A 20,910-nucleotide genomic window follows, 5' to 3' on the forward strand; every position below is an offset into this window, starting at 1 on the left:
CAGCCCGTGCAGTGACATCTTGTGTACAGACTAATATCTGCTCTCAGGCTTGTGCACAAAACATCAGAGAAGGGAGCGAGGCTGACATCACAGGTCATGTGACCCTCAGTGAAATCTGAGAAAGGAGCAACTACAGATGCAGTAAGTGCATGATAAAGCTGTTACATTTGATTAGTTAGAAACATACAAAGAACAAAAAAAATACTCAGACAACCCTTTAAAAGGTCTTGCTTCTGTCTAACTCCCCTATGATTTAAAAAAAAAAATGACCATTACCATGAGATCACAACTTTTAATGTTTTAATATATTAACAGAAACATTTGACGTGTATTACTATATAAATGAGTTGAAATGACATTGCCAGTGCTGATCGTTACGAAACTAAGGAAACAAAAAGCCCACATATGTTCATACAATTTTCTTGGCATTATTATGACTAACTTTCTCACTGCAGAAACTATGACATTTAATGTTCTGTTGCCCCACATTTGATTGAGTTGTAAAAAAAAATAAAAAATCAAGTCAATACATACAGCTAAAATTGGAAGGCAACATGGGGGGTTTGAAATGCATCTGTAACCTAAACAGAGAAGGTGGCTATTATGCTTGATGTACTCACACACAAGAAGGCAGCCTAGGAATGTTTGACATCAGTGAAGTATGAAGTAATGCCTTTTTTTTCTAAATTCTCTACTTCCTGTCTTTTTCATAAATATACTGCAATCTGGAAATTCATTTGCCTTAGAATGCTGCTTCAGTAATAGCTACACGGCACTTGAACACTATTACAAAACAGACATAACAGGTTCTATGTTCATGAAGAACTAATGTCCATTTGCAGTACCTAAAATAGTCTCAGGGAGGCAGCAGTGCTATGAAATACCGTACATGTTTATCACTGGAGCCAGGCAGAAGTCTTCTGAAGGGCATTTAGTGCACAGTCCATCTGCTGACATTACAAACTTGAAAACGCTAAATTATTTGTTGCAGATCGACATTTTGCCATCGAGTGTCCAATATAACCAATAGACATTTGAGCACCTTAATATATACCTGTATTGTTCAAGCCAGAAGTTTCCCTTGAGTGCAAATTCTTTGCGTTACACAGTCAGCTTAAGCACAAAATGAACAATATGCAAAATCGTGATAAAATAATGTCAGATTGATTCTTTCAGGGCTGCAGTCACATCCACAATACCAAATAAACTGTAAAAAAATAATAACAATTTAAACCAGGAAAGGTGAATTGTTTTTTGCAGGCATCCAACACTTAAAACGGCACCCATCTCCTTCATATGCACACACACGATGGCCGCAGACTCAAACCACTAGTGACACCCCGATCTCTCAGTGACGTCACCAGTCTCTACTGTGTGTGTAAGATCAAGAAAATTTCACTACTAATATGATACAAATACATTCTAAAAATATAACTATCTACTAAAAAGACGAGTTGTCAATTTTTTTTCTTTTAAGCCTTTTCTAACTGGTAAGAAGCTATGGGCCTATTTATCTAAATGCTATTTTATTAAGGCATGTCGCGCCACACTACAAATGGCTACTACAAACACACAGGTATCTTGTATTAGAAAATGAAATCTACCTCCTGGTACTTAGAAATATAATATGAAACTAGTAAGGCAACAGCAGTGTAATATACTACAATAATACTTTTTTTTTTAATATATATCCACAGTCTACAGAAAAGGCATGTGCGCACAGTAACAGAATGGCTGGTCCCAGTCAATGTCAGGGTGGTCACTGCTCAGGGCTATTTATGTGGTGCTATGACAAAAGCAGCTAGTTAACTCATTACTGTCTGAGTTGATGTGCCCTTGATCATGTGTCATGGTGACTCCTACCCAGAGTATTCTACCCAGGAGATATTACATAGCCCTGAGATAGCCTGGTATGAAATTCTTACCCATCTCTTCAATGACATGTCTACAAAACTGCAGGCTATAGGGTGTTGCCTTTCCAAAAACATTAAAATATGGATGGATTATAATTGTGTATCTAAAATATATAAAATATGTTGAGACCTTCCCACAGGTTCTAATGGCAATGCCTCCCTTCACACATTTCCATTTTGGATAATGCGTTAAAGGCAATGGGCAATAGTGCACTACTGTCTAGAACAGATGTGACCCACCTGTAGATCTACAGATGCTGATCCTCACAAGTCCCAGCCAGCATCACGGTAAATGTGGATCTGATTGGGTGGCAGAGGCTTGTACGTCTCGCTCAAGCTACTTTTATGGCACTCTGAGACTTGCAGTTCAGCATCTGTTGCTGTAGAAGGCAGGACTAAGCAATAACTGCTGCTAATTTTGTGAGCCATTATAAATGTGTCTTCAGCATTTTAATGAAGGGTGGAATTTGTTAAGATCTACATTAATCACATTATATAACTAGGAATCATTTACAGTAGCTGCAATGGTGTCAGTGCACAGATTCAGATCTGATATCATCTGGCATAGTGAACTGCTGGCTGGTTTCTTGCCGCTCAATCCTTTCTTTGTCTACGCTGCTTGACATTGTTCTCCAGGGATGAAAAGCCGTTTGTGTGTCCATTCACCGCAGTCACTGAGCCATTCTGGTAATCTTTCCTTCGGGAAGAGGCTTTCTTGTATGTCTGTAAGGAAATGGTAAAATGTCATGTCACTTCTCGGTGCAGTTTCACTTATTAGCAGAAAAGTGGTCGGTATATCCAGGCCCGCTCAGATGGATAAAGATGGCAATGCCTAGCAGACCTCTGGTTTTACTTTAATACACAACCAAAGGGTCTGAACAGTTGGGGAGTCAATTCTAATTAAATCAGGTCTGCTGTAGTTCCCAGAGACACACCGCATTATTACTAAAGCGCAATTAAAGAATACACTGGACTCTGATGAGGGTAGTGGTCTCCTGCGCCTATCAGCATCACGCGCAGAAACCTGTCAATCACTGCTAAGATTGGTGGGATCTCAGAAATAGGAGTCCTCTGTATTCTCTGATCACTCCTATTAGCCCACTACAGGCTATGGGCGCCTTATTACTGTTCTGCACAGGTCTGTAATATTGGCACACGCATGAAGCCTTGAACGGACTAGCTGGTTCAGCCAAGACAAAGGGGCATATCTGAACTTTTCTGGGCTTATACAGTGTGATCACTGGTTGCTTGTTTCATTATGGCAGCGAATAGACTTGTAATATGTGATGCAGCTTAAAATGAATGAAGGATTTGAAGAAGTAAATCTATAGAAGAGCACAAGGTCAATGGCCGTTCATTATTATAAAGAAATAAACTGTACGCTATTTTATAGCCCTTGTATGTTCTAGATTTGGTGGGAGTACTTCTTGGGAATACATCAGTTACATCAAAACATTTATAGCATTCTGTCTCCAGCTTGTCTATTTTAGGAAGAGAGCTGATGTCCCATCGGTCAGGAATTCTAAGAAGGAACTATACAGGGGAAGGTTTGTCAGTCCAGGCCATGTAATAATCAGTGGTGGCAGAAAGAAGGCCGCAGTCACCACTGTCCCCTGCTGGCAGAACATGAGGTGTGTGCTATCAGGATGCACACGTAGAAATCTTCATACCTGAACGTAGAAATTGCCAAAGAGGATGATAAGGGAGATCATGTAGCAGTTCTGGAAATACAGCCATCCCATGGGGAAGGCACAGGGCCAAACCATTGCACAGCTGGTCTGAGTCATCGTAAGGACGAACTGGGTCTGCAGAGAATGAGAAGACATAGGAAACACTCATTTCTTAATGCTGTAGACATGCAGACACGTCATTTCTAAGATATGCAACATCCACATAAAACTGCACAAGACACTCTGCAGAGTAAAGAAGCAGCAATAGAAAGTCCTTATTCTGCCCCATACATAGAAGATCTTATGAAGAAGAAATATAGACTATAGGTTTGACAGATGTAAGCAGTGGTGGAAACACGAGTGCTAAATTGTGATAACTGCCTGCCGTGCAACCAGACTGGCATATGGAGCCCCTGGATCATGTCCTGTACAGTGCTGTATCTATGCGGCTATTTTTTGGATTCCTGCAGAATCAGAGAAAAGAAATTTCTACATGTCCCTGTATGAAAAGAGAGAGCCAAACAGAGGTATATTAAGGCTTCTGTAGGGTCAGATTATGGCTCCAGAGAGTGTATGAAGCCTAAAGGAACATTCCAGTCTAAGGCCCCTTTCAAACGGGCGAATTTTCCGCGCGGGTGCAATGCGTGAGGTGAACGCATTGCACCCGCACTGAATCCGGACCCATTCATTTCTATGGGGCTGTGCACATGAGCGGTGATTTTCACGCATCACTTATGCGTTGCGTGAAAATCGCAGCATGCTCCTCTTTGTGCGTTTTTCACGTAACGCAGGCCCCATAGAAATGAATGGGGTTGCGTGAAAATCGTAAGCATCCGCAAGCAAGTGCGGATGCGGTGTGCGATTTTCACGCACGGTTGCTAGGTGGCGATCATTATTATTTTCCCTTATAACATGGTTATAAGGGAAATTAATAGCATTCTAAATACAGAATGCATAGTACAATAGGCCCGGAGGGGTTAAAAAAATAAAATAATTTAACTTCTCTTCTGTCTTCATCTGTGAGCAATAGGACCTTTGATGACGTCACTGCGTTCATCACATGGTCAGTCACATGATCCATCACCATATTGATGGATCATGTGATGAACGTAGTGACGTCATCAAAGGTCCTATTCCTCACAGAACAAGACAGAAGAGATGCCGGCTGCGCGAACAAGTGGATTAAGGGGAGTTAAAAAAATAATAATTTTTTTTTTTTTTAACCCCTCCAGCCCTATTTTACTTGTTACCATGTTATAAGGGGAAATAATACAATCTACACTACAACTAACCCAAACTTGAACTTCTGTGAAGAAGTTCGGGTCTGGGTACCACAGTCAGTTTTTTTTATCACGCGCGTGCAAAACACATTGCACCCGCGCGATAAAAACTGAACATCGGAACGCAATCGCAGTCAAAACTGGGATGCATCCGGACCTTATCTGGACACGCTCGTCTGCAAGGGGCCTAAGGCTAATTTCACACTAGCGGTTTAGCTGGAGTCGTCATACATCAGCAAAAACGCTTTAGTCACGAGAATACAACCGTCTGTATCTGTTATGAACGGATCCCGTTGTATTATCTTTAAAACAGCCATGACTGATCAGTCATGAACACCACTGAAAAGTTAATGGGGGACAGATCGGTTTTCTATTGTGTCTGAGAAAACGGATCTGTCTTGCTCCGCACCACATCGCGGACAGAAAAACGCTGCTTGCAGCATTATTCAGTCCGTGACGAGGACGCAACCAAACGGAACAGAATGCATTCTGGTGCACGCAGTTTCTTGTTCAGTTTTGTCCCCACTGACAATGAATGGTTACAAATCGGAGGCGTTTTCCCCCGCTATTTAGATCCTATGACGGATCTCAATAGCAGAAAGGGAAAGCGCAAATGTGAAAGTAGCCTAAATTGTAAGTTGTCCATTGCGTAGTTGTTGTTCAGTGTTTGAAGCACATTTTCTACACTATGTAAATCATCTCCCCTCAAATAGATGATAGACGATATTTTTATATAACATCACACATCATTGGATATAAAAGAACAGTGGGGTTACAAGTGTGATCTTAGATCTTGGAACACACATCTATAGTGTGTAAATATGGTCGCCTTACAGAAGTTGGTATGCACGTAAAAAAATGCTCCCAACAGAAAGTGAGGCTTTAATTGTGTAGTACTTATGGATAGAGAAGACTTGGCTCATGTTGATGTGGGATCACTCAGCATGCCCACTTGGATATCTATTAGTAAAGCAGCACAGGATTCGTCAAATAAAATCAGTCTTTGCCCCCTTCTATAAGGGAAAGGGAGTGAAGGAACGAAACGTTACATTTACATGGCAGCTACTGCCTGCTGTCTGTACAATCTGCCAAGGGACAAATTAATGAATGGACAGCTTACCAGCTGGCACTGGGTGATGTATTTCTTCCACCATAGATAAGGTCGCATGGATGGAACAGCCGAGAGTCCGTAGTAAGAGTACATGAGGACATGGATAAAGCTATTCAGAGTGGCCCCAAAGTAGGCTAAAAAAAAAGAAGAAAAACCTCTATAATAAATATTCCAATAAGACGCATGATATAAATGAATGTTATGGTAACTATAGCCATTAGTACATAGTGAGGCACAGGTCGGCCAACAATTCTGACAATCTCTCCTTGATGCGCTCTACTCTTACACGTGAAGGTTCCCTTTAATCTGGTATTTCCCTGCATAGAATAGAGATACATGATACCAGCTGAAGGCTAAGCAAGGGCTTACTGTCCTACTTCCCAGAGTTGTTTGCCACTCTGAGAAGTATGAATAGTAACTTAATTCCCCAGTGTTAAAAGTAGCTTCACCTTATGAGGTGTGGATCATTTCCTACGGCACGGAGGTAGATTTACTATTAATGTGCCACAATTAGGCCTCATGCACACAACCGTTTTTTTTTTTTAGGGTCCGTAGGTCTGTGATCCGTGAACGTTTTTTTCGTCCGTGGGTCTTCCTTGATTTTTGGAGGATCCACGGACATGAAGTTGTTTTGGTGTCTGCCTGGCCGTGCGGAGCCAAACGGATCCGTCCTGAATTACAATGCAAGCCAATGGGGACGGATCCGTTTCACGTTGACACAATATGGTGCAATTGCAAACGGATCCGTCCCCCATTGACTTTCAATGTAAAGTCAGGAGTCCCTTTTATACCATCGGATCGGAGTTTTCTCCAATCCGATGGTATATTTTAACTTGAAGCGTCCCCATCACTATGGGAACGCCTCTATGTTAGAATATACAATCGGATTGGAGTTAGATCGTGAAACTCAGATCCGACAGTATATTCTACCAATGTGTTAAAAACAAGGGAGGGAGGGGGGGGCCCACTGGCCACCAATGAATTTAAAACTGGGGAGTGAGGGGGGTGTGCCCCCTCCTGCCTGGCAGCACATGATCTCTTACAGGGGGCTATGATCCGCACAATTAACCCCTCAGGTGCAGCACCTGAGGGGTTAATTGTGCGGATCACAGCCCCCTGTAAGAGATCGGGTGCTGCCAGGCAGCAGGGGGCAGTTATGTACACAGTTCAAAGTATATTCTAACTAGAAGCGTCCCCATCACTATGGGAACGCCTCTGTGTTAGAATATACTGTCGGATCTGAATTTTCACGAAGTGAATGCCAATCTTGTGTGCATCCGTGTTTTTTCACGGACCCATTGACTTGAATGGGTCCGTGAACCGTTGTCCGTCCAAAAAATAGGACAGGTCATATTTTTTTGACGGACAGGAAACATGGATCACGGATGCGGCTGCAAAATGGTGCATTTTCCGATTTTTCCACGGACCCATTGAAAGTCAATGGGTCCGCGAAAAAAAAACGGAAAACGGCACAACGGCCACGGATGCACACAACGGTCGTGTGCATGAGGCCTTAGGCGCATCTAAAACCACACACCCTTTTCATCCCCTTGCCTGCTAAGACAAAAAAAAAAAAAAAAAGTATCTGCAAAACTTAAAGGGTCACTGAGTTTTCAGAAAACTTAATATGACAGACATACCAAAAATTTTGATGGGGGGGGACGGGACAGACCCCCTTCAATAGCTAGAAAAGGGAGAAAGAAGAGCTCACACAGTGCACTTTCTCTCCTCACTGCAAGAAACAGAAGTGAGGCGGGCCCATGGACTTTCTACTGAGTCTGTCTCACTTCTTCTCAGTCTCCTGCAGAAAGGAGAGAGACAGAACGCTGTGCAAGTGCATCCTCTTCCTGGCGATTGATGGGAGTCTGAGCACTGAGAACCCCACCGATCAAACCTTTTGATATGTTTCAATGGCTCACTCAGTGACCCTTTAATAAATGTGTCGCCCTGGCCTGTGCATAGGAATTCTGTCACATTTGCAGATCTACTCAGATGTCTGTGACTCAGGAGCCACATGTAGCCCATGTGCCTTCTGTCTCTGGCTCCCTGGCCCGCCTTCTACTACAAAGGAGAGTGTTGGAACGGCTGGTAACATGTAACTTGGCCTTTGCTTTTATGGAAAATCTTTAGACAGGAGCATTTAAATAATATACAAAACATGCTGAATGGAAACAAGTTACTTTCCCTCTACCGATTTTACTTGTTGCCATTTAAAAAGCTGAAGAAACCCTTGAGGTTGGAATAGGCAAACCAGCAAAAACTAGAGCCAGCCCTGAGTTGAAAATACAGAAGTGACAGATAAAGCCCTAAGCTGGTCCGATTGGATAGCATATCATATAAAGCTACTTTCACACTTGCGGCAGTGTGATCCGGCGGGCAGTTCCGTTGTCGGATCCGCCGATTTGGATGTGACTGAACCATTTGTGAGACGGATCCGGATGCGGATCCGTCTCACAAATGCATTGCAAGAACGAATCAGTCTCTCCGCTTGTCATGCGGACAGACGGATCCGTTTAGTATTTTTTTTTTCACATTTTTACCGGTCTGCGCATGCGCAGGCCGGAACGACGGATCGGGCATTCCGGTATTTTGAATGCCGGATCCGGCACAAATACATTCCTATGGGGAAAAAGGGCGGATCTGGCATTCAGGCAAGTCTTCAGTTTTTTTCGCCGGAGATAAAACCGTAGCATGCTACGGTTTTTATCTTTTGCCTGATCAGTCAAAACGACTGAACTGAAGACATCCTGATGCATCCTGAACGGATTACTCTCCATTCAGAATGCATGGGGATATGCCTGATCAGTTCTTTTCCGGTATAGAGCCCCTGTGACGGAACTCTATGCCGGAAAAGAAAAACGCTAGTGTGAAAGTACCCTTAGGCCTCTTTCACACTTGCGTTGTCCGGATCCGGCGTGTACTCCACTTGCCGGAATTACACGCCGGATCCGGAAAAACGCAAGTGTACTGAAAGCATTTGAAGACGGAGCCGTCTTCAAATGCGTTCAGTGTTACTATGGCACCCAGGACGCTATTAAAGTCCTGGTTGCCATAGTAGTAGTGGGGAGCGGGGGAGCGGTATACTTACAGTCCGTGCGGCTCCCGGGGCACTCCAAAATTACGTCAGAGCGCCCCATGCGCATGGATGACGTGATCCATGCGATCACATGATCCATGCGATTGGGGCGCCCTGACGTCACTCTGGAGCGCCCCGGGAGCCGCACGGACGGTAAGTACACTGCTCCCCCGCTACACTTTACCATGGCTGCCAGGACTTTAGCGTCCCGGCAGCCATGGTAACCATTCAGAAAAAACTAAACGTCGGGTCCGGCAATGCGCCGAAACGACGTTTAGCTTAAGGCCGGATCCGGATCAATGCCTTTCAATGGGCATTAATTCCGGATCCGGCCTTGCGGCAAGTCTTCAGGATTTTTGGCCGGAGCAAAAAGCGCAGCATGCTGCGGTATTTTCTCCGGCCAAAAAACGTTCCGTTCCGGAACTGAAGACATCCTGATGCATCCTGAACGGATTTCTCTCCATTCAGAATGCATTAGGATAAAACTGATCAGGATTCTTCCGGCATAGAGCCCCGACGACGGAACTCTATGCCGGAAGAAAAGAACGCAGGTGTGAAAGAGCCCTTAGTCAATCCATTATCCAGGACTTTTATTGCCTTGTGTGAAGGGCATTTAAATCAATCTCACACACAGATTTGGTAATGGCGCCCATCTCATTCAAGAAGGAGGACTGTTAGTACTCACAGTGTCCACACGGGACCCAGTTCATGACAAACCACCAGATGTTAAGCATGGAGGCATGGTGATAGACATGCAGGACGGTGATCTGGTGGTTGTTCTTGCGCAGTATGAAAAAGAAAGTGTCCATGAACTCAATGAGCTTGGAAAAGTAGTACCACCAGAGGACACGAGTTATCTGTCAGGAAGAACGGACAAATACATAACATATAAATTGTACATGCACAAAAAATGTTTAAATGACTAAAAGCATTAAAGTTTCCTTGCAATCTGCACATTTTTCCAAGGCTAATACATGATGATTTCTTCTATATTCATGTCTAAAGCTAAAGGCAGACCCCTGCTAGTCTGCTGGTAACAGAGCATTGTGGGAGCTCAGGTGTCCACTACGCCATTACGTGACATGTCTATCACTAGTGTGGTAATAAACCTTGTGTGTTGAGCACAACCTGCAGAGCTCTGTATATGAATGGAGATAACAAAATCAGGACTGAGACTGTAACGCACAAGTACAGGAAAATGCCAATAAGAAGAAATGATTAGCCCGTGGTCCATTTTCACTGCCAAGATATATTGCCAGTGTCTATTATTGACAGATACTGGAGCCTCCTGCGCGCGGTTGTTGCCGTTTTTCAGTCCACAAATCACAGATACTGGCCGTGTGCATCCCCCACTTTCCGCATGGGACATGTCCTATAATCTACAGAACGGCTTCATGGATGTGGACAGCACACGGTGCTGTCTAAATTTGCTGCCCCATAGAAATTAATGGGTCAATGTGTAAATGCCGAACTGAAGTGGACCGAGAATACGGTCATGTGCATGAGCCCTAAGGATCTAGCTACCAAGGATCCCACGTGGACTCTGCAGGGGACCAGAATTTCTTGATCGATTGATTTGCAATCTCTGTTCTACATCTAGTCGCTCTAAACTTGTGATGAGTAAAGGCAGTTACAAAGTTATGTAAGAAGATGTGCAATGTGATGGCTCAATGTCTACATTGCTAGAGTTTGTCACATGAATGATGCCATGTTGCAGTTTCCTGCTCAGTAGCTGGGTGTGCCACTGTGCGGGAAACACTAAACCTGCGCCGCAGCCCCTTCATTTTCAGGATTGTTGGGGGATGGGGATCCAATAGGTCAGACCACCACCGACCATTCACTGATGCCATATCCTAGTGCAGAGGTCAGTAACTGCTGGCAATTTAGCTGGTGTGAAACTACAACTCCCAGCATGGTCAGATGCTAAGCTTTGGAAGATGTACAGCTCTAAGTGTGACACGTCTGAAGAGTCACTTATGGTCTTTTGCTCCTTGTAATGCTGGTGCACAAATAGCCCTGAGAATGGAGATTTCATAGACATCCCACCAGATAGCACAAAAAAATGTAATGGACCACTCACTGCAAGGACAGAACTATCAAATGTTTGGTGGTGGGAGCGTTAGGGCTGGGGCTATACGTAGGATTTTCAGATCTCATCATTTCCTTCACTATGGTCAAGAAAAGTTGCATCAATTTACATAAAAGTGACTGTCAAATGACAAAAAAAAGATGCCTAAACTCCTTCAATGGCTGTCATCTGAATGCCAACTCCTCTATATACATACATGCTCAGCTGTGTGTGTGCTTTCAATGGGGACGGGGAACACCGCTGGTGATGGCCGATTCTGTTCTCCAGAGCCTTTCCTGCCCAAAGTCAGGAGCTCCCCATACACATCAGATGGTTGGCTGGTCCCGGCGAGAACAGCGGGTTTGGATGAATATACATTAATGTGTATGGGGGGAAATTGTTTTGCAGTCAGCAAATTGTGGATCCACAAAACATGGACACCGACCATGCATGCTGGCATTTTTTAAAAGGTTTCTGTAGAAATCTCCAATTGTCGACAAAACAGACAAGAATAGGACATGTTCTGTTGTTTTGTTTGTGGGACGACAAAATGGACAATGGATGTGGACAGCACATGATCTGCTGTTGGCATTTAACTGAAGGGATCCCTATCCAATCCACAAAAAAATGCAGATCGGATGTGGACCGAAAATACAGCCGTGTGCATGGGGCCTGCAGCAGATTTAATGACAGACTTACAACGGTCATGCCACATCATTCCCTTCACTACAGTAACCGGTGTGGAAACAAAAGTCATGCTACTTTTATAAACTCAGTTTAATGGAAGAACTAACAACTTACAATTATACATGTCCAGGCAGGACCGTGAATGAAATCCAAGCATTCAGACAGTGTCAATCCAGCACCAATTAGAAACATCACACATTATGCAAGAGCATACATGATTAAAGGGATATCCCAGTAAGGGCTCATGCAGACAGCTGTTCCCCGGCCATGCCCGTATTGCAGCCCCCAAACAACGGGTCCGAAATATACGGGCACCAGCCATATCAACCCCGCATCACGGACCAATTCACTTAAATGGGTCCGCAATCAGAAAGGTTTTTTGTGGTACAGACGGATCACAGACCCATTCAAGTTGAATAGGTCTGCATCCATCTGTGGAAACTGCACGAATGTTACCCGTGCATTGGGGACCGCAAATTGCAGTCTCCAATGCAAGGAATGGCAGAGCAATGGCCGTTGCATGAGCCCAAATTTGAAGTTATCCCCTATTCACAGGATAGGGGATAACTATTAGACAGGTGGGGTTCCTACTGCTGGGACCCCCACACCTTGCAGGTCCATCCCCTTAAATTAATGTAGCGTCAGGTTAAAGGGATTCTGTCATGAGATTTTACCCCTATAACTTAAACATATGCTCATGTCCGGAGTAATAATAATAATCCTAAGCTGGCCTTATTAAACCTCACTGTGGCTCTATTTGCACAAAAACAGATTTTTATAACCTGTCAATCACTCACTTAAGGTGCCCAAGGGGAGGTCCGTTAATACGAAGTCGCTCAACGAAGTCGCTGCCAGGAGTCCGCGGCGCATCAGGCTGAGCCTAGTGCGCAGGCGCGGGATCTGGCAGAGCAACGGGTAGGATTGCGGAGGCGGCGCTACGCTAGGGAAGGCGGCGCTGAGCACCGGACGGCTAGGGGTGCGGCCGGGCACCCTGTATTAACGGACCTCCCCTTGGGCACCTTAAGTGTGCGCACTTCCACTCTATTTATCTGTATGGGACCTGTCGGAAATACTCCTTAAAGCAGTCATGACAGGACAGGCAATTAACAAAAGCTGACCAGAAATCCATATGTATGTAGGTTAAGCGGGAACATAGGGCATGGTCCCAGACCAAGAAGGATGATGCACATGATTAATCCAAAGAACCTATAAAGACACACAGCCTGCACTCATCTATTAAGTAAGCACGCATTCTCGGGTGATGTAATAAGTTAAGGCAGAGTTGCACCATTCATTGACAATTAGTGGCTTACGTTCCACCCTTTTCAAATATGATTCACTGACCAAAGGAACGTTGTGAAGGAAATAGTAAAACTACGTCTTTATTGAAACTTGATTAAAATGTGAACAGGAGGGAAACTCTTACCTAATTAAAAACCTCCCAATTGACAAACCTATGTCCACACCGATACAGGCGGCAGGTAACACGGCACCAGCTGGTGTAATGCAATTGCGCAAGACCCAGCCTGCCCTGTCGCTCAGGTGTGAACACAAGTCAATTTGGGAAACCACGCAAGTGGAACCAACTACAACCGTGTGTTGGCTCACGAATACATCCCACAACAGTATGACACTAGGCAGTAAACACTGCTCTATGATCCTGAGCGGTATTGAACCACTCTTGTGCAAACAAGGCGGGTGTATACGGCAAAGAATGCCAATGCTCAACTATCCGGCAGTGCAGTAATTTACTTGCCCTAGAAATGTATTAACCCTTGAAATTGACTTGTGTTCACACCTGAGCGACAGGGCAGGCTGGATCTTGCGCAATCGCATTAGACCAGCTGGTGCCGTGTTACCTGCCGCCTGTATCAGTGTGGATAATGGTTTGTCAATTGGGAGGTTTTTAATTAGGGAAGAGTTTCCCTCCAAGTTCACATTTTAATCAAGTTTCAATAAAGACGTCGTTTTACTATTTCCTTCTCAACGTTCCTTTGGTCAGTGAATCACAGGAGAGTTGCACCATATTCCCCAGACTTGCCGAGTTTTATTCGGACACTGTCTGCGTTTATAAATTAGCTCTTCATGGAAGGACCTGGTTAACCTGTAGCTTACACCAACATGCAAGCAATAAGGTTCTTCCTAAGAATATCCTCATATGATGTGACCATCCTTCTGCCAATAAGGCAGACTTCTGGAGGAAAAGGCACTGACAATGCAAGAAGAGTAGACATGAAGGGGTCATTTATTAACAGTTAGTGGCGTGGGGCGGGTCACTTTTACAAGGACTGTAATCACTGTTTTACAAGTTGTTATTTTTTAAAATGTTGGTCTTTTCAGTTCTGGTGATTTTTTGAAGATAAGTACAAGCAAATCTAGGCATATATGGCATGTATGAACTCTGCACATGTTGAACTTTGGTTTTTAAGAGGTGTGGTTCATATAACTTTCTCCTTGGGTCACATTTTTAACCTCTTCCATCAACTTTTGTATACTTTTCTATGAAAAATGACATTTTAACACAAAATTGCCTGACAGGGTCTGTGTGGATAATGCACTGAGTGTCTGGCATTCTGACATGTGCTGGGTGTCTACTTTCAGGTAATGTATGGGGATTAGTAGGATTTTATTTATTTAGTGATTTAGGGTTTATTTGTACAAGTCAAAACTGCAAAAGTTGTCCCGACTACCATAGGTGCAAAATGTCCAAACAACCCTAGCAGCAAAAAGGTTAAATTCAGAAACCACCATCCTCAATCCAAGTTAACGCCGAGTCCCAAATGTCATTGACAAGGCAAATGGAATGTGGAAGAGAATTAGATCGGGAAAGTAAGATGCCCATATTGTCAGTACATAACCTCATTCTGTCTCCCCTTGATCCAATAGTTATACCCGAATCATGACTGACCTGGCTGAGTTTCATTGCCAGAGCCTTGATAGCCAGGACAAAAAAAAAAGGGGGATAAGGGGCACCCCTGCCTCTATAGAAGGAAAATTTTAATGTAAGATCCCCATATATTAACAATTTACTGCTAGGGGAGAAATATAATATTCTAACCCAATGCCTAAATCTGTTCTGAAGCCAAATCTTACTATACAACCCAATAAAAGCCATTCTGCTTTAATTCGTTTTTTCTTGCAACCCCCTCTGATGACACTAGTATGGGTTGCCAGACAACAAAGTAATTGGCTCTTTGGCTCGGTGTCAAATTCATGTACCTTGAAAGAAGTTCAGTGTCGACAGATGATTACGTCAATTCAGTTGGCACAATTCCCCATTGGTTTTTAAATTGCATGTCAGCAAATGTTTATTATTTTTTATTTTATATGGGCCTGAAAATAATAAGACTAAAAGCTCGTTCATTGGGTGAAACAACCATTCATGTGGACATTTAAATCAATGTTTCTGGCCAGTAGATCGTGCTGCCGAGAAACAATCCGCATAGGGATGAGTGATGGCAGTAGCCATACAGTGGAGGGGATCGCTGAATGTAAATGCAGCTCTTCACCTCCACTGACTAGCAGGCAATTGTCAGGAAGAAACGCCTCCTTCCTGACAATCTCCTGCTCCACTGGGAAGTGTAAAGGGGCCTTAAAGGGGTTGTCTTTAGCAAATGGCATTTATCACGTAGACAAAGTTGTGATTGTCCATCCTTTGCTGGCTTGATTTATTTTTCCATCACATTATACACTGCTCATTTCCATGGTTACGACCACCCTGCATCCAGCAGCGGTGGTCGTACTTGCAGACTGGCCTCTCTGGTGGTCAGGACCGCACATAGGCAAGCATGTACAGCAAAGTCTGTTCCAGTCACCTCATATTTGTGCTGCCGAGGTGACCGTAACCACTGGATACAAGCAGTGTATAATGTGATAGAAAGATCAATGAAGCCAGCAAAGGAAGCAATATGGACAATCACAGTACATTAGTAAGTGCCTTCTATTAACTTTCTCTACATGATCAATGCTATTTGCTGAAGTGATACAACTTTCCATCTGTGTGCAAACCAGACTGCACCTGCACAGCACAGTAAATGGTGCCATTCTCACTTCAGGTTTTCTGTTCTAAGAAATGCGTGGTATGTACCATTCTATAATATTCTATTCTAACCCAATGCCCAAGATGGTCCTGAAGCCAAATCTTACCATACAAGCCAATAAAAGCCACTGTTGTTATTTCTGTCTTTTCTTGCAGCCTCCTCTGATGATATACTAGAATGGGTTGCCAGACAACAAACTCATTTGCCATTTGTCTCGGTATCAAATTCATGTACCTTGAAATAAGGTTCTCATTCATCCAAATAAATAGGTCTGGAAAAAACAGATGCACCCGATGCCATATGGATGTCCACATACGTCCATATTTTGTGGTCGGAAATCTGAATGTCCTTCTGAATCTGATCTAAGGATTAACTTTAGTGAAACTAGAACTTTAAAAAAAGACTAAAGCTCAAACTCTTAATGGGCATCCACAGGAAAGGGCAATCTGCACGTCTGTGCTCCCACCCTGAACTTGTCACACCTTAGTCCCATACAGTCTAGGACTCTTGTAGACATAATCGGTACACAGCGAACATGATGTATTCTGTTATTTAATCCTACCACAAGATACCAAGAAAAGTGGGATTTTTTTTGTTCTATGTACCGATTTCTCCAATCACTGAATATACAGGTCATGGAGGACATCTGCAGACCTTGCTATGGGCATCAGCTGAACGGTCTGGGAAGAAAGTGCAGTGTCAGATAATCGCTGCCTGCGAATCATTATAAAGCCTCATTCACACATCCAAAAGCAGGTGGTCAGTGATGCACCCGTGAAGCATCCAGGTTTAATCCGTGTGTCCCTTTTTTGCTGTCCGTGTTTCACTGACACTGAAAAATAATTTTCAAAGCATCTTTTCTTAAGAATCTGTGAAATACGGATGCAACACGGATGGCATCCGTGTTGCATCCATGGACCCATAGACTATAATGGACGTGATGCATCCGTGAACAGACAAAATAGAGCATGCATCCTAAAACACTGATGTCTGAATACACACATTAAAATTAATGTGGACATGTGCTGTCCGTGGAGAACACATACAGCACACGTCCGTGAAACACTGACGTGTGAATGAGGCTTAACTCTATGACACTGATTCGCTAAGAGCCTACAGATGAGCAGAGATTATTAGGATAATCGATTAGTTGTTGATAATTTCAACGATTAATCGGAAAAAACAGCAAGATGACAAAAAAAAAAAAAGAGGGTCAGCACAATCCAGTATTAATATGGCCTTTGAACATAATTTTTCAAGTAAAATACATATAAAAACGCAAAATACAAATGCAATAGCACTCTGCAACCAGCATTCTGCCCTGCCTCTATGCTGGATGAGGCATTGGTGTACATTTTGGCCAAAGCGTAAAAGTGGCTTATTACGCTTTGGCCAAAATGTACACCAATGCCTCATCCAGCATAGAGGCAGGGCAGAATGCTGGTTGCAGAGTGCTATTGCATTTGTATTTTGCGTTTTTATATGATTTTACTTGAAAAATTATGTTCAAAGGCCATATTAATACAAATTTAGGAGTTAGATAATTATTAAAATGTTGCATTACAATGTAAAAAAGACAAGTTATGGGGATCTGTGGATGACACACCGTTATGGGGAGGGGGGGGGATCTGTGGATGACACACGGTTATGGGGAGGGGGGGGGGATCTGTGGATGACACACCGTTATGGGGAGGGGGGGGGGGATCTGTGGATGACACACCGTTATGGGGAGGGGGATCTGTGGATGACACACCATTATGGGGAGGGGGATCTGTGGATGACACACCGTTATGGGGAGGGGGATCTGTGGATGACACACCGTTATGGGGAGGGGGATCTGTGGATGACACACAGTTATGGGGAGGGGGATCTGTGGATGACACACAGTTATGGGGAGGGGGATCTGTGGATGACACACAGTTATGGGGAGGGGGATCTGTGGATGACACACAGATGTGGGGAGGGGGATCTGTGGATGACACACAGTTATGGGGAGGGGGATCTGTGGATGACACACAGTTATGGGGAGGGGGATCTGTGGATGACACACAGTTATGGGGAGGGGGATCTGTGGATGACACACAGTTATGGGGAGGGGGATCTGTGGATGACACACAGTTATGGGGAGGGGGATCTGTGGATGACACACACACAGTTATGGGAGGGGGATCTGTGGATGACACACAGTTATGGGAGGGGGATCTGTGGATGACACACAGTTAGGCCTAGTTCACATGAACGTTTTTTTTTGCGGGTGTACGGGCCGTTTTTTTGTGGTCCGTATACGGAACCATTCATTTCAATGGTTCCGCAAAAAAAACGGAATGTGTTCCGTATGCATTCCGTATTTCCGTTCCGTTGAAAGATAGAGCTTGTCCTATATTTGCCCATAAATCACGGGTCGTGGCTCCATTCAAGTCAATGGGTCCGCAAAAAAAACGGAGCACATACGGAAATGCATCCGTATGTCTTCTGTTTCCGTTCCGTTTTTTCTGAACCATCTATTGAAAATGTTATGGCCAGCCCAATTTTTTCTATGTAATTACTGTATACTGTATATGCCATACGGAAAAACGGAACGGAAAAACGGAAAGGAAACACAACGGAACTCAAAAACGGAACAACGGATCCGTGAAAAACGAACCCAAAAAAAAACAATAAAAGCCATACGGTCATGTGAACTAGGCCTTATGGGAGGGGGATCTGTGGATGACACTACTATGGGAAGGGGGGGGGGGGGAATCTATGGATGACACTATATAGTATCTTATGCTATATGTGTCAGCCACAGATCTCCCCCATGACAGTGTCTCCACAGATCCCCCTCCCCATAATAGTGCTATCCACAGATCCCCCCCCCTCCCCATAACAGGGCCATCCACAGATCTCCCAATACACCGGCCACATCAGTATTCAGATTATTCCTTAACCGGCAGTAACTTTTACTTGAAGTTTAAATCAGCTCTATGATCTTTATTACCTTACAACTACAATGAAGCTCCGGTAACAGGCAGAGCGGGCGGTGGCGTAACGTCACTCACTCATGTGACGCGCCAGTTCCGCCCACTTTATGAATGAAGCAGGCACGTCACGTGAGTAAGTGACGTAACGCCGCCGCCCGCTCTGCCTTTTTCCGGAGCTTCATTGTAAGTTAATAAAGATGCGCTGATTTAAAGTTGAAGTAAAAGTTACTGCCGGTTAAGGACCCTGACCGCCCGCTCCCGCCCCAGATAGCAACGAATCGGCCGATTATTCGATAACGTGATTCGTTGACAACTAATCTCGTTATCGAATATTATCGATAACTTAGAAAAATCGTTGCAGCCCTAGAGATTATTTTACCTACACTGGCCACTGATCACTAGTAAGCATTGTGTATCAGGTGCTCGGTATAGCGGCATTGCATCATTTCTCTCCACTCTCCAAAAGCTTTTTACCGATGACCTATCCTTTTATTTTCAGTGAATTAAGCAGAGATATGTCTGTAGAATCATCTACTACTGAAAAATTTTGGATACATTTTCAAGTTTAATAAAAGTTGTAGAAGTTTTTTTTCTTACCTTCATGTCTGCATCACCTCCACTGTGAGTGTCCTGGCAGAAAAAGTTGTAGCCTCCTTCCCAGACTCCTGTTACCAGCTAGAAGAGAACAAAATGTACTTAGTAGTGGCAGAAGAAACCAGGCACACAACATGTTAAAATAGGGGGAAACTATCAAGCCCTGCACTCCAGAAAGTAAAAAAAAAATAAGGCAAATAAGTGCAAAATTTAGCATTTTTACGCTACTATATCTCCAGTATTGAAAAGTGGGTGAGAACATAGGTGAGGTTAGCCTGTCAAGCGCGACATTAGGGGGGTTGGTTGGCTGAATGCAAAATGGTTGCAAATCTTAAAAGAAAGGAGTGAAGAAAAACGAGGAGTAACGCCCGAAGAGTTAGACTTAGGCTGGTTTCGGGGAAAATGTGCGGGCGCGTTGCGGGAACACCTGCGATTTTTCCGCACGAGTGCAAAACATTGTAATGCGTTTTGCACGCGCGTGAGAAAAATCACGCATGTTTGGTACCCAAACCCGAACTTCTTCACAGAAGTTCGGGCTTGGGACCGGTGTTCTGTAGATTGTATTATTTTCCCTTATAACATGGTTATAAGGGAAAATAGCATTCTGAATACAGAATGCATAGTAAAACAGAGCTGGAGGGGTTCAAAAAATAATAATAATAATTTAACTCACCTTAGTCCACTTGATTGCGGCCCGGCATCTCCTTCTGTCTCCTTTGTTGAATAGGACCTGTGGTGAGCATTAAGTACAGTTACAGGACCTTTGATGACGTCACTCCGGTCATCACATGATCCATCACCATGGTAAAAGATCATGTGACGTACCATGTGATGACCGGAGTGACGTCATCAAAGGTCCTGTAACTGTACTTAATGCTCACCACAGGTCCTATTCAACAAAGGAGACAGAAGGAGATGCCGGGCTACGCGATCAAGTGGACTAAGGTGAGTTAAATTATTTTTTTTATTTTTTTTAACCCCTCCAGCCCTATTTTACTTTGCATCCTGTATTCAGAATGCTATTATTTTCCCTTATAACCATGTTATATGGAAAATAATAATGATCGGGTCTCCATCCCGATCGTCTCCTAGCAACCGTGCGTGAAAATCGCACCGCATCCGCACTTGCTTGCGGATGCTTGCGATTTTCACGCAACCCCATTCACTTCTATGGGGCCTGCGTTGCGTTAAAAACGCAGAATATAGAGCATGCTGCGATTTTCACGCAACGCATAAGTGATCTGAACAGCCCCATAGAAATGAATGGGTCGGTATTCAGTGCGGTAAAATGCGTTCACCTCACGCATCGCATCCGCGTGGAATACTCGCCCGTGTGAAAGGGGCCTTAGGGTTTGCTCCACGGTCAGGTTTTCTGATGCAGTTTTGGAAGCAAAAACCAGGACTGAATTAAAAAAATAATAAAAAAATAAATAAATTAAAGTGTCATCTGTCTTTTAGGTCGTCTCTCCTTTTATGATCCACTCCAGGTTTTGGCTTCCACAACTGTC

General features: G+C 43.8%; 1 protein-coding gene across 2 annotated transcripts in view; it reads right to left on the minus strand.

Annotated features, from left to right (window-relative positions):
* Positions 1-285: 285 nt before the first annotated feature.
* Positions 286-20,910, minus strand: part of ELOVL5 (ELOVL fatty acid elongase 5) — a 45,572-nt gene continuing 24,947 nt past the window's right edge. For both annotated transcript variants that reach the window (XM_040428565.1, XM_040428566.1), the window contains exons 4-8: positions 19,406-19,483; positions 9,736-9,907; positions 5,984-6,108; positions 3,584-3,718; positions 286-2,636 (exon numbers count right to left, since the gene is read on the minus strand). In XM_040428565.1, the coding sequence (XP_040284499.1) occupies positions 2,508-2,636; positions 3,584-3,718; positions 5,984-6,108; positions 9,736-9,907; positions 19,406-19,483 (639 nt within the window). In that variant the 3' untranslated portion in view covers positions 286-2,507. The remainder of the gene's footprint in view (positions 2,637-3,583; positions 3,719-5,983; positions 6,109-9,735; positions 9,908-19,405; positions 19,484-20,910) is intronic.

The sequence above is a fragment of the Bufo bufo genome, chromosome 4 (genome assembly GCF_905171765.1).
Source record: "Bufo bufo chromosome 4, aBufBuf1.1, whole genome shotgun sequence".
NCBI classification, from domain to species: domain Eukaryota; kingdom Metazoa; phylum Chordata; class Amphibia; order Anura; family Bufonidae; genus Bufo; species Bufo bufo.